The 26,167-nt window shown below is 32.7% G+C and overlaps 1 protein-coding gene across 1 annotated transcript; it reads left to right on the forward strand.

Moving 5' to 3' along the window:
- Window positions 1-2,726: 2,726 nt before the first annotated feature.
- LOC129222321 (thymidine kinase, cytosolic-like) lies at window positions 2,727-24,441 on the forward strand. Its single transcript, XM_054856814.1, has 7 exons — window positions 2,727-2,853; window positions 2,938-2,969; window positions 6,451-6,564; window positions 11,346-11,439; window positions 16,104-16,193; window positions 16,488-16,607; window positions 24,021-24,441. The coding sequence occupies exons 1-7, from the start codon at window positions 2,791-2,793 to the stop codon at window positions 24,153-24,155; spliced, it is 648 nt and encodes a 215-aa protein (XP_054712789.1). The 5' UTR covers window positions 2,727-2,790; the 3' UTR covers window positions 24,156-24,441.
- The last annotated feature ends 1,726 nt before the right edge of the window (window positions 24,442-26,167 follow it).

Raw genomic sequence — 26,167 nt, forward strand, 5'->3', positions numbered from 1 at the left:
TTAAAGTCTTGAATTAAAATTATGTTTTTGCGATCACGAATTGCAATAGGACCCTACTCGATGGGCTTCTTGTTATTTCTAGTACCGCAATTCGTGATTGCGAAAAAATATTTTGAATTCTAAGCGTCTTAAGAAGATTGTGTAAAGTCGAGAGGGCTGGGTATAAATAAAGCCGATTCCGGGAGGAGAGGCGTAGCCTGGGGGTGGCATTAAGGGGCATTGGGGATGGCATTAACCCTCCTTTAAAATTACACACAAAACAGTGAAAACTTTTTGGGGAAAGTACCAAAAAATCTGAAATTGCATTGTAGGAAAACTCTTAAAATTTTCTGGAGGAGAGTACCGAACTAAATTCCCCTAATGTCATGAAAGGTGGTCGAAAAGTGGCAATCGCACATTTAGGGTTTCTAATTTCGAATTTAGGATTTACATTTCGCAAAACATCCTCGAGGAAAGCCTCTAAACCTCGCCTCCCTCTGACATCACTAAAAGTGGTCTGAAAATGTCTTTTTAGAACTTGCATTTCGAAAAGTTTTGGTGAAATGTTCCGAGGGGAAAAATTCCCCTACATCAAAGAATGGCCTAGAATTGCGTTATTGGTGCTGCGGTTCGAAAAACCTTCCGAGGGAGCACCCCTGACCTTCTCTTCTCCTTAAATCACAAAGATCGTATAAAATTTGGTTTTTGAAAATTTGATTTCGATAAATTTCCGGGGAAGCGTCTCTGGACGAACCCCATCCCTTCCCTTAACATTATCAAATATGGTCTGCAAATGTGTTTTTTCGAGACATTACTCTTGGAGAACCACAAACCTCCCCTCTCCCTAACATCATTAAAAAAAATCATCTAAAATTGTATTTCTGAAACTTCTATTTCCAAACTTCCAAAGGGGAGTTCCGAATCCATTCTTCCTCTTTACCTCATCACAGATGAATGCAGTTGCGCGTTTCAGAACTTCAATTCCAAAAATTTTCCGGTTGAGAACCCCTGAACCATCTTTTCCTAATATAATTTTACATGGTATTGAATTTCATTTTTCAAACTTCAATTTCCAAATATTTCTTGGATAAATTCCTTGAATCTCAGCATTTCCTCTAACATCACTAAAGATGGTCTACAACCGCATTGTTAAGACTTCAATCTCAAAATATTTTTGACGGGAAGCCCCTTCCTCTAGCACCACACAGTATAGTTTGAACTTGCAGTTTTAGAGCTGAAATTTCGATTATTTTCTGAGGGAGAGCCCCCGTTCTCATGTTTCTGTACGAATATTACCTTACGTCGAAGTTCATATTCCTAATTTACAGGATTCCCCCCCCCCCCTTGTAAAACCATGAAGTCCTCCCAAGAACAAGGATAACGCAAAATAAGGGGAAAATACCCCTTTACTTCTTCACCCTTCTGTACTAAAAATTTCGATGGCGCAGTCTATGATATATGAATCATGATTCCTCCTAGGTGGGGCATCCTTGACTAATTATTATTTTTTTCAGCTCATAACATGACTATTTTTCTAACCTTGTGACGGCAATGGACCATGCATGAGAGGCCTCAAATTCTTCCCCATATTTTTTTTTTAAAGAGTGTCCTGCAATCCCAGTTGCCCTACCTTATATCAGTGGCTAGCTACGGCCCTGAGGGGGGGGGAGACATGAAGGCTACCGTCGAGGAGGAAGGACATGCTCGCAGAGGCCCGAGGACCAGATCGAGGAGTTTGCAAAAGCACCAATTCGTGATTACTCAAAAAAAAAAAAAAAAAAAAGCAATAAAAATAGGCACAAAACTTTTGCCCCCTCCCCCCGCATTTTGCCACCCAAATCACTACCACGTTGTTTTTGCTGTGTACAGGGGTGCCCCGATGAAGGTCACTGTGTATTGACTTCCCCAAAAGTTCCATATTCGAGAGATTTTGTCTGACAGTTCAGTAAATTTGAAAATAATATTGCACTTTTTTAGAGATGCCAAAATATATCTTTCTGTTTGCAATCAGCAGGGTTATCAAAACAAAATTATTTACGCCAAAAATGAGACGACCGTGCCAGATTCTCAATTATCGAAATATCCCCCCCCCCCCTCATCCCTCCTTGAAAAAAATTTCAGTTTGGGGTAAGCTTGGTAGTATTATCTACGGATCATTGAATGTTTATTGGGTTGTTCGGAAAACTTTAAAATCTATTTTTGGCTTAAGAATATTCAGTAAAATTGATATCTACCAATATTTGTTCTTTGATTTTGTTTCGATCAAATAATTCTGCTTTGACTTTGGTTTCATCGGTTCTAGAAAAATGTTCATTAAGTTCATTTTCAAATGCAGTTGTTTGCTCTATTTTATCCCCTGTTCTTTTCTCTTCTTCCATTGCAAATTAAAAATCGCTATCCTGAACTTTGAAAACAAATTGCTAAAACTAACGAGTGTTGCGACTTTCTTCTCAGAAGTTCGTCGTTTATTTATTGGTTGTTATGGTAACATAGGCGTTGTACAGTTAAAGTTAGTATATGTCTTGTAGTAATAAGGTGTGAAATCGTTTTTATGCATACAATTTCGATAATAATGTTCAGATACGTTCAAAAACATCCCATGAGTTTAAAATAAAAAGTCAATCAATACTTTATTTTTAAAAAGTATTGATATAGAAAACATCCGCTGAAACATTTGCCACTACACTACTACTTTTACTTTGCTTTTCGCGCGAATATTTACGTAACGTTTGTATTGACAGCAAATATCGGTTTCTTCTTGTGTCTGGGTGTGGACTTGAATTTTTAGTTATAATAAAAAAGGTCTACATTATGTTGGTGTTAGACTCCAGCAATAATGATGTATGCCGTCGCCCATCGAAAGGACAAATTCAGGTTTACATTACTAATTTCCGTAAAAGATGTTCTAACAGTTTGTATATTTTTGAAATATCGTTGCTAACTTTCTGTTATTTATAGGTTATATTTGGACCTATGTTTTCTGGAAAAACGTAAGTTCTTTATTAAAACTTTAACGCTCTGTTTCTATTTGGCATATGTTTAAAAATTTTATCTATAAGTGTGAAGGATTTATAAAATAATTTTCCTTCACTTCTATATAGACTTGCCATCTCTTCTGCTTTCGAGCTCAATTTTTAGCCTCTTCCCACCTGATAATTTTCTCTTTCTTTTTAAATGTTACAGAACTCTAACTATCGAGTAGTCTTCTTAGGTTCATGTTCATGGGCAAAAACCATCTCAAATGAAAATTTTTCTCAAAAATTCAAATTTGCCCTAAAAGTATAGGCGGATTTAGGCAGAAATATTTGGGGGTGCAGCAATAACAGGGATCTGAAGGGGGGGGGGTATTCCCGGAATAACAAGGCAGTGGCGTAATCAGAAAATAATTTTAGGGTGCGACACACTTTTAAGTCTAAAAAACGCGATGTAAACCATATTTAGTAAGATTAGGGGATGGGCGATTCTTAACATTTCGAACTGCAGAAAAAGTCTTAAACGAAAGTCGATATTAGAAGCAATGGGTGAATCTAGCTACTGGTTTGGAATTAGATTCACGCCCCAGAAAAAATTTGAAATAGTAGTTTTGAAAACGCAGTTTTACAGTTCTTGGTGATAGTTTAGAGGCAAGAAAGGTACGTGTGGCTACAAGGCTATTTTTAGAAATTTTAGTCTTATAAATGTGATTATAGTCTATATTTATAGTTTGGGTTATGAATGAGACTCATAGACTGTCTCCAATCGATTTTTTGAAAAGCAGGTAGAAATACATAACCCCCTACCCTCTCCCACGCTACCTCTTTAACTTTTCATAATTGAAGTTCCAAAAATACTAGAGAGGACGATTTTCGATGCTGTTACCGGACGGGGTGTTCTGGAACTCTCCTCTGGAAAATTTTCGAAATTCAAGTCCTAAAAATGAAGTTCTTCTGCAATAATCCATGGTATTTAAAAAAAAGGATTCTCCCACTTGAATATTTCGAAATAGTAGTTTTCAAAACCAAAATATTAACACTCTAATGATAATAGAGAAAGGGGGGTCAGAGGCCCTTGTTCGAATATTTTCCAAAATTAAAGTCTTAAACACATGAGTGTAAGTCCATATTTGGTAACTTTAAGGATACTGCAGTTTTTCAAAACTGCAGCTCCAAAAACGCAATTTTAAATGATTTTCGATGTATTTAGGTGATTTGAAGATCTTCCTTGGAAATTTTGCGAAAGTGAAGCCCAAGAAACGAAATTTAAGTTACTCTGTAATAAGTTTAACTGGAGAAAGGTCTTTGGAGAAGAAACATTTTGAGGACTAATAAAAAAATGAAAACGAAATAGAAAAAAGTTAAAAAAAAGGAGGGGGGGAGGAGAGATATGACAGAAAGAGGATTGTGTTAGAAGGCACACAATTCGCCGCTAATAATCTGAAGCTGTTGAAAAATTTATATGTCAATATTTCTTTTTGAAAGAGAAATTAAGATTTTTTCCCAACATTCTTCGTTTTATTCATAAAATAACTGCGTTTTCCCAAAATGAGATCTTTTCTTTTCTTCAATAGTAAAGAATATTTTATAAAAAACATCTACTCAGCATTTTGTGGGGAGAGTCACTAGTCTTGTGCCCCTTCCCCCCTGGATGCATAACTGCAGCAAAATGTCCGGAAGTCCTCCTTCAAAAATTTTTGATTATTTACCTTAAAATAGTTGGTTTCGGTGTAGATTTTATTGATCAAGTTTCTTGCAATAGCCATGTTTTTTTTTTTTTTGTGGACTTTATTAGCCATTGTTGTTTTAAAATAGAAGAATTTGTATTGATATATGAATAAATACCCAATTACAGAACATGCAATTATTCTATACAATAACACAGCACTGAACAACAAATTGTTTGAGAAGTTTATTTGCATGAAATTATTTATTAGGGTTTTTTTCCCAAATGAATAAAATTACTTTAATTTTTAATGTGAGCACAGTTCTTGCCCCAGAAACGTGTGGTGATACACTAAATTCAAGTAAATTTACTAGTACAGCAGCTATGAATTTTTTCCCCCCAACTGCATTTCTGAGTGAAATATACTAAACTAATTTTTTTTTCAAAACCCAACCAAAAATTTTGGGGGTGCGGCGCACCCCCGTAAATCCGTCTATGCCTGAAAGCTTGAATTTTACCTCATTTTAAAGGTGAAAGCTTGTAGGTTTTGATGATGTGTTGATAATAGTTTTTCGGCCTTGAATTCATGTTTAGGCATGCATCAATTAGTAAGAAACAGCAGTATACAAGGATAATAAGGAAAATAATTAATAATCGATGGTACCAATATATTTGTTACCAAAGTTAGGCATATTTAGATCTTCCGTATTTTAAATAAAAGGATTATTTTAAAAAGTATATTTAAAATTTTTTTAGTTTTGTGATTTTTAAAAAATTGCTAAAAAAATTTGGCTATTTATCTTGGTAATGTTTTTAATATTTATTCACATATTCTTGCTCGAAAAATAACTCTCAGTTCAAATTTCTGAAAATGCAACTAAAACATCCTTAAGTAATATGTGTGGTAAAAATGGTTAAAGTATGGAAAAATTGAAAAACGCAGTGCATATAAACCAAGTTGTTTTACAAGTAGATTTCTTAAATTTTGTACAGTCCAGCCTCGTTATCGCCTCACCTTTGGGACTGTCAACAAAGTGTCATCATAGCCAGAGCGACGTCATAACCAGAATAGATTAAAAATTCTTAATTTAACATTAGTTTATACTCAAATTACAGATTTGATGAAGAAATTAATATTTTCATGTTTTTAATTTGATTTAACTAATGTAGTTTTGAATTATTGTCATCGTAACCACAGTTTCACCATCAAACACTGGTTGTAAAACCCAGAGCCACTTGTATAGCATGAGTTGTATAGCACTTGTATAGCAAGATTGTATATCATGAGTTCGAGACTTTGAAAAAGTGGCATGACATCCAAAATGTCGTAAAATCCGAGTGTCGAGATAATGAGGTTCGACTGTATTTGGTATATGAACAAAATTATACAAGATGATCAAGTGCACAAATACTTCCTTTATTCAGCTTTCAACAAAAGATTTGATCTTGGTATTTTTACATCCAAGCTCATGTTTTGCCCTAAATAGTAAATTACTTTTCCCTGAACAATTGTTTTTTTAAGGGTATTAAGTTTTTTTACGTGTTGATTGCATATTTACTCATATAGTTTGGTTCATGAATTACAGTAGTAAAGGCTCGTGTTCACTTTTTAAAAATGTTGCTGCATACATTTTAAATAAATACTTAGTCCTTTGTATAGTCTTATAAATCACGTTTTATCATTTTTGTACAATTATTTTAGAATTAAAATTATTCCTTTCTGTATTAAATATTATGATATATCCCTTGCCTGAACCTTAAACTTCATTCTTTTTGCATATTAATTTCATTTTTGTATATTAAGAAAGTAAATTTTTTATTTTCTACTTGCAGAACTGAATTAATTCGGCGGTTGAGAAGATATCAAATAGCAAAGCATGAATGTTTAGTCATAAAATATGCCAATGATATGAGATACGACAGTATCAATGTTGCGACACATGATAGGTTTGTAAGATTTTATGTGTGCTGCCATGCTAAGCACAAAGTCGAATCTGCATTTTTTATCAAAATTGAGTTGTAGTCACCAAGTGGTTAATTGTCTCATATTTCACCTAAATACAATTTTTCATGGTCACTTGTGAATGAGAATTATTTTTCAAAAAAAATCCAAAAAGTAGCATCTGAATCGAATAGGGGGAGGTGGGGTATGTTGGACTGTGGGGCAAATTGAACCGGTCTCAATTATTTTAATACTATTAATATTTTTTATTTTATTTTATGACCACAAATAGCACATGGTCCTACAGATCCTATAATGAAATCACATGGTACAGTTATATTGAACAAATTTTATTCCAGAAAGTGTTATTTCAGTAGTTCTGAGTAATTTTCAGAAAACTGTAACTTAATTTTTTTTAATGATTTTCATCAAGGTTGCGGGGAAAAATTCCTTAAAGTAAGTTCTTTTAGTTTAATATAATAGTTATTTTTTTCATTTTTTGTCAAAAAGAAAAAAATTATGACATAACTTTTTCAGACCAAGAAGGTGGGGTAGGTTGGTCTACTCTTTGTGGGACACGTTGGATCAGACTAAACTACCCCACATATTTTAAAAACTTTTTTATTCTCTTAAATCTCAATAACTATAACAATCTGTATTAGCTACCAATTTGTTTGGCACTCTTGACTTCCATAAGAGGTTTTCCACCTCCAGCTCAGTCATTCCTATGCCAGGCTGATGAGTGCTAATAAGCACGAAACTAGTCCTCGGCTAGAATTGACTGAGCTGGCAGTGTATTTCATGTATTTCTGACTTAGCCCTGGCTATAGGGCAGTAACTTACTAAATGTAAATATAATGTAAGAAAAATTTATCAATTCAACATTTCCAAAAAAAAAAAAATCTGTGGTATTGAGAAGTGCTTAGTGAAACTTATTGTAGAAAATTGAACTACTTATTCATTAAATTTTTTGATGAGGTAAAAAATGATAAGTAAAAAAACAGTCCAATGTGCCCCACCTTCCCTTACATGGAGACGCAAAACTTTAAATGACAATTTTTCATTCTGAACTCAGCTACAGATTCGACTTTTGCGCTTAGTATGGCAGTGTAATTGTTGTCTTGAACAATTATTTATATTGTAATTTTGAAATAATTAAAACGAACAAAAAATATATATTACTTCAACACAAAAAAAAAACCTCTGTAAAATAAAACTTATTATTTTTAAATGTTATTCTGAAATTTTTTTAAATTTTCTTATTACTTTTCTAAGCTTTGAACATCTTTATGAACTTTAGAGTGTAAGTGTATCATTTAATTTGCAATAAGTCAGTTTTTAAAAAATATATTTTTTTATTTTTTTGTATCAGTATGCTAATTTTAAAATGACTATTTTTCTAAAAATTTTGAATATTTTTCTGTTATAAGTTATTGAAGCATGTGTGATATAGTTAATGAAATGTTTTGGCTAAAAATTATTTACTAATTATGTTTATAATTATGTCTTTTAAGTGAGCTGGTAATAAGCTCTGAAAATTTAAATTTCATTTAGTTGCTGCAGAGACTTTTATTGTATTAACTTAATCTTGAACTATTAATTTTCATGTGATCAATATTTTCACTGTGTGCTGTTAACTTTCTAGTTGATAGTTGTATTATGTAGTTTAATAATTTATTTATAATGTGTAATTAATGTTTTGTTGGTGTAAGTATGTATACTTTAAATTTTCTTCAAAAATACATTTCCTTTATTGTACAAAATTGCAAATTATGTGGTAAATTCTTAAAATAACACTCTCCCAGCCGTTTTTTTCTGCTTTCAAAAAACTTGCCAACCTTAAAAATAATGTAAGTTTTTTTTTATTGAAATTCACAGATTAACCTTTTGAAATACATTTCTTTAAAATACTGAGCTGAGAAGAGCTTTAGATGGACTCTGTTGAAGCTCAAAACTACTGTGTCAGTCAGCTGAAAAAAAAAAAAGTATTCAACTAGGTGGCCTCAAATAAAGCCACTTTTCATTCCAAGGTTTCCTGTATCTACCGCTGTTTGTTGTTTAACCAGTTGGACGGGAACCTGCAGACAGCTCTAATTTTTTGATCCTGACCAGAAACCGAGCAATCCCTGGTCCAGAGCCCCAAGAGGTATCTTTTCACTTGAAGGTTTTTGTGACCACGAGCATATTTAATGTCCCACAGCCACCATTAATGAAGATTGCAGATCTTCGACCGGTTAGGATCTCTCTCGAAAACGGGACGTTCCGGTCATAAATCCATGCTGCCTTACGATCAGGCAACCATCTGCGATCCAGGGAGGTGGCCATGGCCCCCTCCGAGAAAATTTCAAGAGTAATTAAAATTCCCTTTTTTTTGAGCAAAAATGCAAAAAAATTCCTTTATAATTCATACAAAGTCTAACAATAAAGAAAACAATGAGAGGAAGGCCATGGCCACCCTGAAAAAGTTTCAAAAATAATTGAAATCCTTTTTTAAGGTTAAATATAAAAAAATCCTTATTATTTCTTGAAGTCTACCAAGAATATAAAAACAACGCCGGGGAGCCATAAAACCATACTGAGGAAGTTTCAAGTATATTTTTTCAAATCCTATTTGCTTAAATTGAAAAAAAAAAAAAAAAAACTTCATTGAACTTCATGTGAAGTCTAACAAGAATTGTAACAATGCCAGAGGGAAGGCAAGGCCACCCCACAAAAATTTCAAAAATATTAAGTGTATACCAAATATGTGGGTTCATTTAGCAAAATGGGCTCATTTTGTTAGATGTGTTTACTTCCCCCATGGGGGGAAGAAAAGAGAAATGTGTTAGTAAGTGTCCGATAAAAAGTTATACATTTAATGATTGAGTACTAAGTTAAAACTAAGTTAAACTTGGCTTTATGCAGTGCTGTGTAAATTATTCTTCATGCCCTTTTTAATATGGGACCCTCCAAACCGTTCCTCTTTCTCTTGTTAATATTACCAAAGATTGTCTACGAACCAAGTTTTAAAAAATAACTTGTAAAAGTTTCCAATGGAGGGTCTCCCCAAATCTCTTTTTGGCCAACATCGTTCAAGATCGGCCTAAATTTTGCTTTAAGCTCTTCAGTTTCTAAATGTTTCGGGGGGATAACTTCTCCCTCCCTAGTATGATTGAAAATCTTCAAGAATAACGTTTCTGGAGCTTCAATTTCGAAAAGTTGCTGGTCCCTAAAAGTTACTCATGAATCATGGATTGCACACATTTGCAATTTAATGAGTTCAATTTTGAAAAATGTTGGGAGTGAACCACCTCAGAATCTCTTTAACTCTTAACCAAACCAAAGACAGTCTAGAATGTGTTTTTAAGTCTATAAATTAGTGAAATTTCCTGGGATGAGTCTTTTAATCTCTCTTCCCCTTAAACATCACCAAAAATCATCTAAAACAATCTTTTTAGAGCTACAATTTTGGGGGGAGCGTTCCAAACCTCTTATCCCCTACCATTACCAAAGAAAATTAGAATGCATCTTTAAGACTGCAAATTAGAAAAAAATCTTCATGTAAGCCTTGAATTTCTCCTCCACGTATCATTACGAAAAGATCGTATTAAACTGTGTTTTTGGCTCTACAATGGCCAAAAAAATTCGCCGGAGAAACTCCGAGCCTCCTTCTTCACATTATTGGAGATAATGTTTGCATTTTTAAGGTTTCAATTTCGAAAAATGGTCGAACCCCAGCCCTTACTATTACGAAAGACAGTTAAAATGCATTTCTAAGATTACAAATGAGAAATTTCCTTTGATGGGCCCTCAAATCTCTCCTCCCTCTAACAGCATCAAAGATCGTCTAAAACAGCATTCTTAAGAGCTACTATTTTTAAAAATAGACAGTGGAGTGCCACCGAACAACTTCTCCCCAAACATTACCAAATATGGTCTAAAATGCGTACTTAAGGCTACAAATTCGAAAATTTACCGGAGGAAACCCCCCCCCCGGGCCCCTTAACTTCGGAGTATATATTATATTACGGTCGGTTCATATTGGCTTCCTTTTAAATCAGAAGTCCTATACAGTCACCTCAGAAGTGATTACAGTAATACCACTTTGAAGCGACAATATATGCACACGTTCATTATGAAAAGAGGAAAATTACTGAGAAGGTTACAGTCTTTATGTTAAACTTACGTTGCCTAGTGAATATTCCTTAAAAAATGCTCTTGTTAAAGGTGGGTTATATTGATATCTGTAAAATTCAAAAACGTTCCAAAGCATCGTATTTTTCCAAATGGCCCCCTTCGAGAATTCTGTCTGGATCTGCCCCTGCTGGCAACCACGGCCCTAAATAAAGCCACTATGCATCAAAGGGTTAAGGGTGGAGTTCTGCTTCAGTGTTCTGAAAGAAATATCGATCTCCTTCCCAAAAAGTATCTGTTTGCTCCTGATCTGTTTTAAGTCATTCAAGGATTTATGCAAAATGGTTCTGTTCCAAAGTTGTTTGCTCTGTGACATGCACTACCCGTTTAACGCTTTGGAGGTTTAGTTTATATTTGGATTTGTATCTGCGATACGTTTTTTTTCCTCTTCAACCTTTTCCTCTAAATTTTATTTTAAATGATTTTATAATTTCATTTTTTTCCTTCACAAAAGTATATCATACAATAATAATTTCAAAAAAGGACTTAAATTTTTTTTTTTTTTTCAATTTTATCAACTGTGTTAATAAGATTTCTAAATTAATTATGTATTTCTTTCTTTCATGAAATATTTTAAAAAGAATCTAACATCTTTTTTACTTTTAATTTTTAGACAAATGATTCCTGCTGTTGCAGCTACAACTCTCACAGATTTGAAAAATGAAGCAGAAGCCTATAGTGTAATAGGTGTAGATGAAGGACAATTTGTAAGTAACACCTTCTTAGTAGTAACTTTTCTTTTTTAGAATTATATAGTTTCAGAAGTTTTTTATTACTGATGAAATATTTTGAATGTCAGTTCTATTTTATAAACCAAATAATTGAATTTCGAAGGTAACTTTGAAGATGCATGGAATTTTAGCTCATTTTGGCAATTATGAACATTTAAATGTTCTTTCTCATTAAAATAATCCTAAGACTTTGCCGATGCTGTAAAAGCTTTTTTGTTCTGTCTCACAAAAGCAAATGAATCATACGACTTAGCTATGAGTTGCCATTGCTACCTTGCAAATTATTTATGTAAAACAGTGCGTCATGTTAATAATTTTTTGACTACTTTCTTGTTTTTGTGCAGTTTTTTTAATAAGTGAAATAATTATGAGTTAAAATAAGTTCAAGCAATATTTTCATAATGAGGGACTACCAGCATCTTCTTTCTATGCTCCACAGTTGGGGCAAACCTAACCTGGCAGCTTAATTAGCTGTGATTAGGATCTTTGTAACCTTCACAATGCTGCCAGGTTGGGTTTTCCCCAACTAACAGTATACAAAACAAAGTGCAAAAGAAAAAGGAAAAAATATATTTCTATCGTCTTTCATGGACTTTTTTTAATGCTTGAAATGATGAAAACTGCATTTTTTTAAACCAAGCTTTGGCCCCAAAACATTTCTAATTTAGCTTAATGCAAATAGTTTTTTACGCACCGATATAAGCTCATTCTTTCAGCTTTACAATAGGCCATGTTAGATTTTCTTACTAAATTAAATAAATTCATTGCCAACTCTCCGGTTTTTCGCGGGAGACTCCTGTTTTTTCGTCTATTTCTCTCTGTTCTCTCCAGATTTTTCATTTTAGCTTGATTTATTTATTATTAAAAAATATTGAAAGTTCCAAACCATTTAATTTTTATTTTCAGTTCTGTAAAAAAGATTGTTTCTATTTATACAAATGGATACTTCAATGTTTGGAGATTAGGCATAAAGTTTACGCATTTTAGATGTTTTTAACCTTTTATGCATTTTAAAATCCTGTAAAATCCACCTCTGAAACTCGCCCTTCTTTTCAATTGTTTTTATGTGGTTATACCTCTTGAAGATCATAACTTTTTTGTTTGCTATATTATTTTTATCTTTTCTTATACTTTACATTCAGTAGTAAAGGCCTTACACATGATTTATTTTGCCTCAACCAGTTGAAAATTTTAATCCAATTATAACCAAGTTAGTTCCAACCAATACAACTCATAAAAATTTTAAGTAAATTTTTGTAATGTTTATTTTACATCATTGAAGTTGTTAGAAAATAAAATTGATTTTGAAAAAAAAAAAAGACATTTAAGATGGTAATACAGTATTACAATCAGGGAATTTTGATAGTTAAATTATGCCCAAGTTGAGAAATGTTAAGAGTTACTCAAAATCTGGAATTTTTAGTGTGTGGTAGAGCAGTGAAAACGAAGTAAATGAATCCGTGGCTAACTAAATTAGCCGCTGTAATGAATTAAATCCTTAAAAGCATAATAAAATCTAACTGTAACATTGAAAAACTGCCAGATATTTGAATCAAACAAGCTGCATCATTGAATCATGCAGATTGTCCCCTCAGAGCAACAATAAGATATCTTAGTGTAATTTCTGGAATTAGATATCTTACTGTTGCTCTGAGGCAACAATATGTGACTAACCATTTCCTACAAAAACATGGTGCATCAGTGCAGTCTTTTTCTCTTTGCCTTCTTTTAGTAAAATGAGGGTTTTTTTTTTTTTTTTAAATAAATAGTGAAAAGAGGGAGAAGGCAGGGATGGGACTTCTGCGCTTTGAAAAAAGAATGTCAAAATTATTTCCTACCTATTTATTGTTGGTAACAAACAGCAGATACATTTTTCAAAGCAGATAAATTAAAATTTAAAATTGGTAATTGCTTTTCCAGGGTTCGTACGCTCCTTCAAAACTCCTCCAATGCTCCTTCATTTATGAAATTTTTTCGAAGGGCCCTTCAAACTCCTTCATTTTGGTTTTAACTCCTTCAAAACTCCTTTTTTAGTTCGACTACATAATCTTCTTCTATTACAGAAACTTAAAATACCTCGATTGACAACTAACTTCGTCACAAAGGCGATTTTAATGTAGTAATTTCGTGCATTTATTTTTTTCGATTTACAAATTGATCATAGTTAATTCATAAAAGTTGAAGGTGAGAATTTTGTTAGAAGACTAAGACATTTCATAAGTGAAGTAAAACATGTTTAAATGGTGCTTGGCTATTTTTTCAAGTTTTATGATTATTGTTTTTCCATCCACCACACTCTCAGCAGCAAAAGTCAGGTTGTCTAATTATTATTTAAATATTTAAAAATACATAAGTAGATGTATTATATTAAGTGACTGCATTAAAAAAAAATAATTAACTGTTAACTGTAGTTATGATATTGTAAAAAGGGTTATCCACAAGTGATGTCATGCTTTGAGGAGGAGAAGAGCTCATGAAATTGTGACAAGGGGAGGAGAGAGTGACAAAAAGTGACATCACACAGTTAGTCTGACAATATGTTTGTAAAAAATATGACGTGACAAGAGGAGTTTGGGGTGAAGTGTGACACTTTGTGATAAAGAATGCAGATGGTCAAATATACTGAAAAAAAGTGTGACATTATTTAATGGCACTTCATTAGTACTCCTTCAAAATCTCATTTTACTCCTTCAAAACTCCTTCATTTTATTTCTGAAATTGAGTACAAACCCTGCTTTTCATACTGTTTTAAAATAAAAAAATTCTTTGAATAATCAAAGAATGAATATTTTGAGTAAACGACATACTTTTAATGATACTTTATCTTTTATGACTAAAAATTAAATTCAAGTTCTCTTAAATTATCTGTAGAATTCCATATTAAAAAAATTTTGCTTTGTTGAATCAAAACTGTTGATTAACTTAATTCAAATAGGCGGCGATCATTGTAGTGTCACTTCAAAGTTTTACTGATACCCATTTCCAACAGTTGGAATATACAAATGAATTTCAGTATCATTTCAAATTTTGTACTGCTTCAAAGCCATAAAAAAACTGCTCTAGATCAACCTTTCTCAATCTTTTTCGTTCCACGGACCGGCAAGAACGTTTGAAAAAGATTTACTAACCAGTAATATTTTTTTTCCCTTCCTTCTTTTCTACCCCCCCTCCCCCCCCAAAAAAAACCTGCACTTACAGACCGTTTAAAACATGTCAATTTTGTTAATGTATCGGTAAGTTCTTTTCTTTTCTTTCTCTTTTGCAAAAAAAAAAACTTTTAGTTCGATGACTATTAAGTATTAATTACTTGTAAAAAAACTTTTGCGGATGCGTGAGGTTTTTTCCCTTTTTTTTACAAAATATAATAAGGACAATAAGGGAATTAATAAATATCTAAATAAAACTTTATTTTGTGTTAAAGAATTGATACAGAAAATGCTTGAATGTTAAGAATAAGATAAGTAATTTGTAATAATTATAAAGAAATAATAAACATTGCTGAAAAAACATTGAAAAGTACGAAAATTTATCACAGAATAAAATTTATCACAGAATTCACCTCAAAGATGTTGCATAGGATATTATTTTTATTCATTACGTTTTGTTTTCTTTTTTTCAAAAGGAACATTTTTTAATGGGGAAGAGCAAAAATCTCTCATCACCAGTCAAATTTTTCTGCAGACTGGTGCTGGTTCGCCGGACCACCAGTTGAGGATCGCCGCTCTAGACGAAGTTACTATCAATGAACTGAACTATCAGAATAATTGTTCCCAATGAAACAAAATCCAAGGTTCAAATAAATTCAAAGAACTCAATAAATGTAAAATTAAAATATGGAGTTCATTGATTTTACATGGTGCATTAAATAATAAAATAACAGAAAGCAAGTGCTTATTTTTAAAGAATTGATAAATAATAAAGTCAACATCATTAAACCCTAATTTTTCAAGAATATTGCTTACACATGTTTCAGGTGTAAAAGGCATTCCTTTTCTTTTTTTAAATGCAAAATTATTTTAAGCTTGCGATTCTTAACAGCAGTCACAAAAAACCTTAAAAAAACTACAATTTTTAGTTTATTTCCTTTCTTCTGTATCTCAACAATATTCACACGATTTTTTCATGAAAATATTTAAACAAAGATGGAATTCAGTGTTCTCTTGCAACTGCTGCATTGCCTTGGGTGATCAAAAATTTTCCAGCTTTGAAAAAAGGGGTCTTTTTAATCTCAAAACACATTTATACAATATTTTTTTTCTTGTTCTTTAATAGCAGATTTTTTTCATCTATTTATATAGAAAGGATTAACATCAGCAGTAATGACTGAGAGCTTTTTAAAAAATAAAAAACTGTGCCTTATAAGCATTAACTTCAAAAGTATTTTATATTGTAGTTTTTAGAATACGCGTTATTTAATTATATTAAATGTAACCCATTATTAGTGTTATATTAATTCATTTTAATTAATTTCATGGATTGTTCTTGCAATTTCATAAACTAAGTTGACATTTAAAAAAAAAAAGAAAGTTGACAAGAAAGTTTAACTTAGAGCTCTATTTATGAACCATATTCTTAGTAAGTTTTTTCATAAACATGTTTTGCATTAGACTTTATTTAATGTAAGTAAATTTCTGTTTTAGTTTCCAGATACCGTTTCATTTGCCGAAGAGATGGCAAATAAGGGCAAAATTGTGATTGTTGCTGCCTTGGATGCTACTTTTCAGAGAAAGGTCAGTCAAACTTCCGAAAATTTCACACCATCTTCAAAAAATTTTACTTGACTCCACTATCACCTCTGGTTTTATTCTAAAGACACATAGGGGGGAATGTAATATATTTTAAATTTTTAAAATGTCATACTGGAAATGTACTGAAATTTTGCACCACCAGAACAATCAATACCTTGCAAAAACATGTAGTTTATTTTTAGATTAAATAATGAAATATAATAGATAAATTATGTTTGTTAATTTATTTTTTAAATTTTACAATTTCATAAATGGTTATGATTTTTTATATTTTAGAGCTTTGGTGATATTTTGCAACTGGTACCTTTGGCAGAAAATGTTATTAAATTGACTGCTGTTTGTAAACTCTGTTTTGAAGAGGCATCTTTTACAAAACGAATTGGATGTGAAACTAAGGTAATTATTTGTTCCTATTTGCAATGTTACATAATTTCGTTTTCAGGATTAATTGAATTAAGGGGGAAAACCAATTTATAAAACCAAACCTTTAGTGTTTTTCGTGATTTTTTTTTAGCAACAAAATAATAATCAGAATTTGTTTGAACTTGGAGGATATTTTATTCATCTTTAGAAGTACATTTTGTAATTTTTTCAAGTCATTTCCACAATAGTTGCGTTAGAAGCTGCTGTCCATGGGTGGTCGCCATCAGAGCTTGTTGCTAGTGGGCATTACCAAAACTACTATTTTTATCTGTAATTATTACAATTTTTTCAATCGTTAACAACATATTTCCTAAAAATATAAAACTAATTGTGTTCAAAAAAAGTTGAAACTTGCATGTTTTTGAGGTGTTTGATTACAATTTCATGTTTTTCTACCGATTTTTTTCCCCCACATATCTTGCATTATTATTTTTTAAATTTATGATATCATCCCTGGGTTAGGTTCATATAGAGTATAATTGAATAAAGAATTCCCACAAATTTTCAGAACGATTGGTGAATAACTCTTCGAGCTAAAAACTAGTTGAAAAAAAGTTATTTCGAGAAAAACGAGTTAGAGATAAAAACTTCTGTGAACATTTACAAATCTCTACAGTCACTTAAGTGGCTCAAGCGTCGGAACTAATCGAAATTTTTTACTGAAACTTTGGCAACATATTCGTGAATATTTTTACTAACATTTTATGGCATTAAAAAAAGTGGGTTTTTTGAGCCGTCTTAACGGGTTCCCCCCCTTAAAGGAATCGTTAAATGGCACTTGACACTACTTTAGTCAGTATTGTATGACCTAATTTCTGCTGGCATTCTTGTGGAGCCAATTTAGCTGCAGCAAAAGTGTAAAAAAAAAAGAAGTTTATTTAGGGCCCAAGAAAATTTGAAGCACCTCCAGAACAAAAAAAAGGGGGGCGTGGGTGTTGGAGACTTAAGCCTAACAAAAAGACTCATGGTCCAATTACTAAAAGTTACCGTTAATAAAGTGGAACAAAGAACTTTTTCTCTCCAGAAAGTGACTCTCCCCAAAAAGGTTGTCCCCCCCCTCTGTCCTAAACAATGCAGCTCTAAATTTAACTTTTCACACTTATTAGCCTTAGATTGCTGAATAATTATTTAAACTGAAACAATTAACATGAAAAAAAGGTAATAAATGATATTTATTATTCACTTGAGGAAAGTATATTATATCCTGCGAGCGACGAAAATATAAAATTTTAGGAGAAGGTTTTAAGCACCAGGCAAATTATTTATCAGAACTTATGAGAAATTTCAGTGAAATTATTTTCTGAAAGATATAATCTGAAAGAACTAATTATCAAGGGTTTTTTTTTTTTTGGCGACATGGTACTGGGACTTTTTGGATCTCTGAGTATACCCTTGCAGAAAGAAAACTTCATGAAATTAAAAGCACTTGAAGTAGTTTTAGAGAATAAATCTCGCTTGCCTTTCATTGCTGAAAGAACAGTAATGTTGGGATGGTAACTTTAATTTTGTTTTAGGGTAAAAATTTTGGATCATCTGAGAAGGTTGTTTAGCATTTTAAATAGTTGCCTTTAAAAAATGTAAAAAAAAAAACTATCTTCTACCTTTCAGATTAAATCCTTGAAAAGGATTTGCTTCATATTGAATCTCCAAAATTATTAGTTTTTTATAACTTATTGGAACAGACGTTTCATTAAAAGCAGAAAAAATTAATATTATGATGAATTCCTGGATGTGCTGCAAGAAAGAAGCACAATAGTTTAAACATGTTTTGTAACCAGAGAACTACACAAATACTGTAATATCTCATATTTCAATAATGGAACCACAAGGGCAAATAATTTATGCATTCAGAAACATGTTTGACAATTCTCTTCGCTTGCTACTTACAGTATACTCTCGATATCTTAAAAACCTTGATATGACACAGTGGGGTACCTAGCATAGGTGACACCCGGGGCAGTAATTTGTGGTGTCCCCCCCCCCCTACAGACGCAAAAGGAGAACAAAATTTTATGTAAACATGAAATTCATGCAATTTTCAGAAACCTCTACATTTGTTGCAAAGCGATATTTTAAGTGGGCTAACGTACAAAAAAGAAATAAAAGTGGGATAGTTCGAGGGGGGAGGATTTTCTAATTTGTAGTCTTAAAAATACATTTTAGTTTCATATTTTTCAAAAACTTGCAATTTTACTTAGGGTGTTGCCCCCCCCCCCAGACGGGTGACACCGGGGGGCGGATCGCTCACAGTGGGGCGAAAACGCCACAAAAAATGTTTAAAAATGGTTTTTTTTTTTCCCTAAATTCAACCAATTGAGGATTAATAAATTTTCACCGTGCTACCTCTCAGCAGGGCCGGATTTAGCTTTTGAACCACTCCGTGCAAAAGGGAAAAATTGCGCCCCTTTTGAACTGCTCCTGTATCCATGCCTGATTACCGGTTCTGTCACAAACTTTGCAACCAAATGAAGCATGTGTGTAAAGAGAAAATACTAATGGACAATGAACCAACACAATGTTCCTAAACATTCTATTTTTCTTAAACTATGCTATACTGCCGGGAAACCGACACTTACTTTGATAATTGAACATTTAAAATTCAGCATATTTATTCGACTAATTATAAGTTTTCTTGTGAGAAATTCTTGAGGAATTTTTCTTGCTTATAAGAACTACATGATGCGGCCTGCGGCCGCCCCTTGCTTTGGCCGCCCTTGTGCGGTGCACACTCTGCACACCTGCTAGGATCGGCCCTGGAACTGCATGTAGAAAGAGCCCCCCCCCCCCCCTCCCCAACAAATAAAAAAACACATGCTCTTTTTTACATTTTTTGGCAAACACATAAAATGTGTCAAAGTAACTTGGCAATTAATGTAAATTGTAAATATTAATAATAATTTTCTAATCGGTTGACAGATTTGATTCTGGTGATTTCCAATTCTCCCATTCATAAGACAGCGGTCTAAGAGAGAGCAGATCTAACGTCTGGTTTAAGTGGGAGTACTTAGTAGAATATGAGCACATAAATTAGGGGACTTGTGTTATCTATGTGGAACCTGGAATTGAATTAGTAGAATTATACTTGTGTATTTTGAAATTAGATTATGTTTTTTGCAATCACGAATTGCAATAGGACCCTATTTGTTGGGTCCTATTGCAATTCGTTGCGTTGGGTTTTACTAATGGCTCTTATCGCTACGAAAATTTGGAATTCAAGACTTTAAAATTCAAATCAATGCCAGGGGCTGGTTGTTATGCACTCGATGTTGTGTGCTGGATACTTTTTCGCGAAAAAAGATTGTGTACAGTCGAGAAGGTCGTTTATAAATAATTCGATTCCCAGGCACGTGGAAGCCTGCATTATAGTAGAAAAATAAAATCAAGGGACGGACGTTGTTCAACGGTCAAGTGAAAACAATAAGCAATTCGTGATCGATCAAAAAAAAAAAAGAGCAATGTAAACATTGCGTCATGGGTAAATTTTGCGCATAAATAGGGGGTTCAGGGGTTACACGCTGGAAAGTTTTCTGAATAGTAGCTCTGAAAACGTCATTTTAGACAATCTTTGATGATATAAAAAAGAGAAGGAATGTGAAGGGGACCTCACTTTGGAATTTTTCGAACTTGAGGGCTCAAAACAAAATTTTAAACGATTCGAAATTTTAATTCTGTAAACAAAATTTGAAAAACGGAAGGGAAAAAAGAGTTTTCAAAACGTCTAGAGAGGAAAATTTTCCAAAAAAAAAAAAAAAAAAAAAAAGAATTGCAGTTGTTAGCAATTTTTGTCTTTTTTTATTTATTTCTAATGGGGCTGTGTTAGGGGATTTGACTTTTGTAGACCTAATGCGATCTCCCGATGTAGCATCCATTCTTTCATGTGGCACCGTGCCACGATAATATCGAAGCCCGTATCAGATGGACGTACCTAAGTTCTTACAATGCGAAACTGAGCCGGGAATTTAATTTTTCCAAGAGTACTTCAAGCCAAACGAATAATCGAAGGATCTTTCACATGCTACAAAGTCATATGACCCGGGCGCTGTCTATTTTATGCATCTTGAAAATTCACCGATTGGAGCCAGGTTTGAACCTGTGTCTTCAGGCGTAAGATGCCAACGCCTAACCATTACACCTCTCGGTCGGCAGGCAACACTTGTTGAAGTAAGAGAATGGGATGGGGTCTGGGATCATCCCCTATGCATTTTTCGTCCAAAATACGTAATTGTAAGTCATCTTAAGAGAAAGAATGGGATTGGAGAATTCTCCATAGTAAATTGTCAAAAGTTTTAATTTCCAAAATTGAAGTTTTAGACGATTTTCGGGATGTTAGGATAAGGAGAGTCAAATGCCTCTCCGCTCGAAACTTTTCGAAATTGAAATCGTTTAAACAAAAGTTGATCTTTACTGGTGGAAAGGGAAGGTTTGGAAGAACTTCTGCGAAAACGTTTCAAAATTGAAATAATAACTACGCAAATTGTAAGCAATCTTTGATGACGTTAGGGGAAGGGATAAAAATCGAGGAGACTTCCTCGGAAATTTTTCAAAATAAAAGTTTTGAAAACAACTGTAGACAATCTTCGATGATGTTACATGGATCAGGTTTAAGGGTTCTAGGGTTTCCTCTAACCCTAAGAAACTCTTTCGAAATCACACTCCTAAAAACGCAAATATTAAAATTTTTAATATTCACCCTTACCTTACATTTTAACATGTTTGAATTCAAACGCTTACAGCCCCAGTAGAATATTTCATTGTTTTGGACGAAGGTGTTTTTATTTATTTATTATTTTATTTTTGATTTTTGTGTGATAACTATGGTCATTTTTTCTACTATTATTCATTTTAAATATCGTGCCTCATTAATCTCCTATAGAATTCTTGTTTTAACCTTCGTTTTTTCCCTTCAACTATTCAACAACTTCTGGTGCGACTTTTCATAACAATCGTTTAAATCTCACTTCTCTCTCTCTCTCTATGTTTGATTTTTTATCTGTTTGAACCATATTTCAGCGGCACATACATTTTTCAGCATTTAGCTGTGAGATTTTCATAGTAAAAAAAAAAATGAAAATAAGAAAAACAGAAACTGAAAAGCATCAGCTACCCAGACGCTATCTTGTTTGTTTATAAATTTATACATTTTTTAGTCTAAAGCTTGCCATGAGTTTCCAAATTGCACTGAATACTGTAAAAGCACTTTTTTCTCGCGGCTTTAATTTTCGCAACCCCGTCATAATCGAAAATTTTAAACCTCGCGAAAAATCTTGTTATGTCGGATTTTTCAACTTTCGCTTCTGTTTACAAAAAAAAAAATCGCGAAATTTTCAGCTTGCGAAATCACCGTTATCTTTATTTTCGTGAAAATTACGGCTTGCGAAAGTTAGTCCAATTACAGTAGCTTTTTTTTTCCTGTTTAAAGATGTTTGAAACGTTCATCTCAGCAGCTCTTAGTTGGTTTTTTCTTATTAGTACAGATATTCTCTGATATATCGCTAAATAGATATATATATTTTTTTGATTTGCATTTTGTTCCCAAATTTAGAAAAAAAATTGTCATTTTTGTTATAATTTTCTTATAATCTTTAACGCCGCGAAGGATTTCCTTTTGTTACATAAGTAAAATCAAATTGGCTGCTCGTTTTCTGAAAAACTGGGATGTTTACCCCGCTCCCTCCCCCCCCCTCCTGGAGACTATTATGGGCACTCCGATGGGAAGTTATTGTAATCTTCCAAAAATTTCATAATTCGGCAAATTTTTCCTGACGGTTCTGCAAATTTGGAGACATAATTGAAATATTTAAATGCCTAACTGTAACTATTTACTAGAGATGTAAGTACATGTGTGCATATCCATTATTTATCATTCTGCAAAGTTTGTAGCTCCGTTCGGCAGAGAATTTCTCTCCTCCCAAAAATTTAAGTTCGGGGTGCCCCTGCTGGTGTTGATCCTACTGCTGATTCTTCTTCTTTTAAAATGATTTTAAAGTCTCTGTAATTAGTAAAAGAACTAACAGCTTTTACTTCAAACTTGTGCAGACTGCGATTATAGAATAGATAAAGGGATATCGCGACGCACCCCCTTCATTTGTAGATAGTGGCAGTATTTTTTTTCCAGAGAATTCAATTTTTTTTTTTTTTTTTTTCAGCCGCTCAGTTGCAAATATTTTTCTCATTTTGATTTGGCAATTTTGCGCCCCCCAAAAATTTTTACTCCGTGACGGGGCACGGACTGACGGAGTATTAGTCCGGCCCTGCTCTCAGGCAATCAGATCTGTAATTTTAAGGCCCTTTTTCCACTACAAAGCTCAAGGAAGCCTTTAGAGGGTTAAGAACCATGAGTGTGGGACTTTACAAAAATTGCTTTTAAGCAGTCTATATATTTTTTCTCTTCAAAGGCGGGTATATTTAACTTCTCTCGTGTCTAACGATAGTAATAGGATGAAAAAAATGAATAATTGAATTTTCAATACAAAAATCGGTTTTCATCAGCACCGAGAAAACTAAAGAATTCAAGGTTTTTTTTTTTTCAAAATACTCTACAAAAACAGTCCTCTTTGAAATTAATATTAATTAGTCATAAATGGTTTGTAGAAAGACCCTGAAAAGGAATTAGCTGCATGAACCTGCAAACTTTGGACCCTGAGTCCAAACAAATCGGAAAAACTCGTTAATTACATACCTGTGTAAACAAACAAACGAGAGAGGTTTTGAAACATTTTTAAGCACTTTTTGCTGTTTTCGTCCCACTGTGCGCCCCCCACCTGTTATTTTTTATTCTCATGTCGAAGAGTTTTTGATAAAAACCTTGTTATGTTGAATATTTTTTGAAGTAAAATATAATTTTTCCCAAAAAACCAGTTTACTGTCTTGAAGCAACTTGAGAAATGTTTCCAGAAATTTCTCACACCCTTTGTTATTTCTCTCGGGAGTTAGGAATGATTCGGAGAAGCTTATCTACTGTCACTTTCATTCTAGAGCCTGGGGGTGTCAAGAAAGTAGAGTCCTGCGAAGCCCAAAAAAACCTACTAAAAACTTTTCGCCCCCTTCTCATTCCATTTCGTTGGACTTTTTTACTCTATTTCCACCTCCATATTAAGGGAAGATAATGAAAAACCCCATTAGAGACACAGGGAATGGTGCAATCCTTTGTCTAACTTCTTTTGTTCCGGGGCGCTCGAAACTCGTTTGAAACCGCTCTGCAACTTAGTAATCCAAACCTTTGATAAGTTTAGGCATGGTAAATCACTACTTCTTGCTACTTCACTGGGCTTTTTTTTTTTTTTACTTACTGAAGTGCAGATAATGTGCTATTTTCTTGGAAGCACTTATTAGTCGATTTCATAATTGATTAAGCATTATGATTAATATGATTTTATTTCTTCATAGATTGAAGTGATTGGAGGTATAGACAAATACATGGCTGTATGCAGAAAGTGCTATAGTTTAGATTATCCTTCACCTGAAAACGGGGATATTTGTGTGACTGAGATAAAAGAAAAGGAAGCAGAAATTCCTAGCTAAATATAGTTTTAATTATTAGACCACTGAAATTTTTTATATGTTTTTATAGTCTTTTATATTTTAAATATTTTTTGGAAAGCTTATTTTGTTTCTGTTCTGGAAACACTTTTTCTTAAAAAGTGTTCTGGAAACAATTTTTCCAAACAAAAAGTGTTTAATTTTATTTTATGACATGCTTCTGAAGTGTGTATATTGTGGCATAGTCTACTTTGTATATAAGATTTCATCATATTTCTAATATCATACTATAAATATTATTTTTTCATAATGTACATCTTCATGTAAAAAAAAGTTTAAAGGAGACGATATAAAAATAAAATTTTAAAACAAAATATGTACTATGATAGTTTTATTTGTGCAAGTTTATTTTCATTCTTGTACCTTGTTGAATAAAATTACTTTTTAATAAAATTTTATGCGAAAAATATTCAAACTTGCTCATTTTTATAATCTTTTAAAAAGTTCATGATCTTGGATGTTGATGATGTGAGATATTTTTTGAGCTATCACGAATTGCTTATTAGGCTCACTTGACAGAAGTCACATTCTTGGATTTTTTCAGATTACCATGATGACAAGAATAAGTCACTTGTCACTTTCCATGTTTATTTAAAGAGAGAGATGTTTGTCATCATGGTTTCAAATAGTTTGTATTCATTCATTTTTTTTAATTTCAAGGCTTAACTCAAGCAGGTTTGATTGAAATGAAGGAGAGAAGAATGTATGCAAGAACTAGCAATGGGATACATTTGATGATGTCAGCACAGATTTGCCAGTTTACCTTTAAAATTTCTCTCTTTAGTATTACAAAAATGACCTTGATCCATAAATGCACCATGCAACTTTGCAAAGGAAATTACTTTTCCATTTCCAAAGGTGAACAAAAAATGTCATTTCTTTCCTCGATCTATGCAAAGTTGTCCATCGGATGCTAGATTTGGGAAATATTGCTAATTAGTTGGATTATAAAGCATGAGACAACTTTGAATCCAGTTCTTAATTGTGGTTGCAGCAAACTATAAATGTGTGTAATGGTTCCAATGAGTTTTGTAGCATTGCTTTAGATAGAAAAAATCCTGACTGAAAAGGCCAATTTATCCTCATCCGAAATGTAAATGTAGTTTTCTGTAGTGCAGGGTGGCAACAGATCAGGGAAAAGTGGGGGAAATTCGAAAAAATTAAATATTCAGGGGAAATTGATTAAATGATTTTTTTTTTTTTTTTTTTGATTTGTAAAATTAATTACCTAATTCCCTACTCATTTTCCGCCAATTATTTGTGCATCGTTTTCCTCAAGGTTAAAGTATTGAATCTTAACGATTAACCACAGGATGAACTTCCTAAGATTACTTCTGTGTTTGTAAAGTAGTTTATTTTACGTAGCTTGAATTTTCCTTCTATGCATTCCATGCTAGGTAAAATAAGCAACCCTACAGGCAAAGAGCATAGCCTCATTAATGACTTTGCTCCCTTGCCTTTACTCATTGTCTTGAAGTTACTAGCGTACTGTAATCAGGATTTCAAGAAAAAGTCTGTTTTTTCAATTAATAATGATAAAAGCTTAAAAGTTTTTATTTAGTGTCTTTAATTCAATTGCTAAAATTGAATCTTAAATGAAAATCAACTTTTTTCTTGCCATTGTATTATTTGCTGTTGCCTCAGATTATACAAAGGGGTTTTTTTTAAGACTTTAAAATTCATTTATTTTAAAACCAAGTTATATACACCTATATTTTGAAATGATTCATTGTTTTTTGCATTTCAACGTTGTTTGTTACAAAAGTAATCTTAGATTTTTTTTTCCAGACAAATAATGAAATCATTTGTAATCGAGTTGTGTACACAATTAAATATTTTTATTATTTTTTAATAGTTAAAATGCTGCATTCATTGATTAAAACCTAAATTCTTGATTAGAGAATAGCTCAATATGACTTGTTGTTAAAAGGTTTTAAATTGGTTTTACATAAATATGTCTATTATTTGCGTAAGTAAAACTACATTACTTCTAT

Source organism: Uloborus diversus, chromosome 5 (genome assembly GCF_026930045.1).
Source record: "Uloborus diversus isolate 005 chromosome 5, Udiv.v.3.1, whole genome shotgun sequence".
Lineage (NCBI taxonomy): Eukaryota > Metazoa > Arthropoda > Arachnida > Araneae > Uloboridae > Uloborus > Uloborus diversus.

Excerpts from the sequence above, each read along its gene's own strand:
- LOC129222321 (XM_054856814.1), top strand. The coding sequence starts at position 2,791 with ATGTTGGTGTTAGACTCCAGCAATAATGATGTATGCCGTCGCCCATCG. Across the intron at positions 6,565-11,345 it reads AATGTTGCGACACATGATAG|ACAAATGATTCCTGCTGTTG; the intron begins GTTTGTAAGATT and ends TTTAATTTTTAG. Across the intron at positions 11,440-16,103 it reads GTGTAGATGAAGGACAATTT|TTTCCAGATACCGTTTCATT; the intron begins GTAAGTAACACC and ends TTTCTGTTTTAG.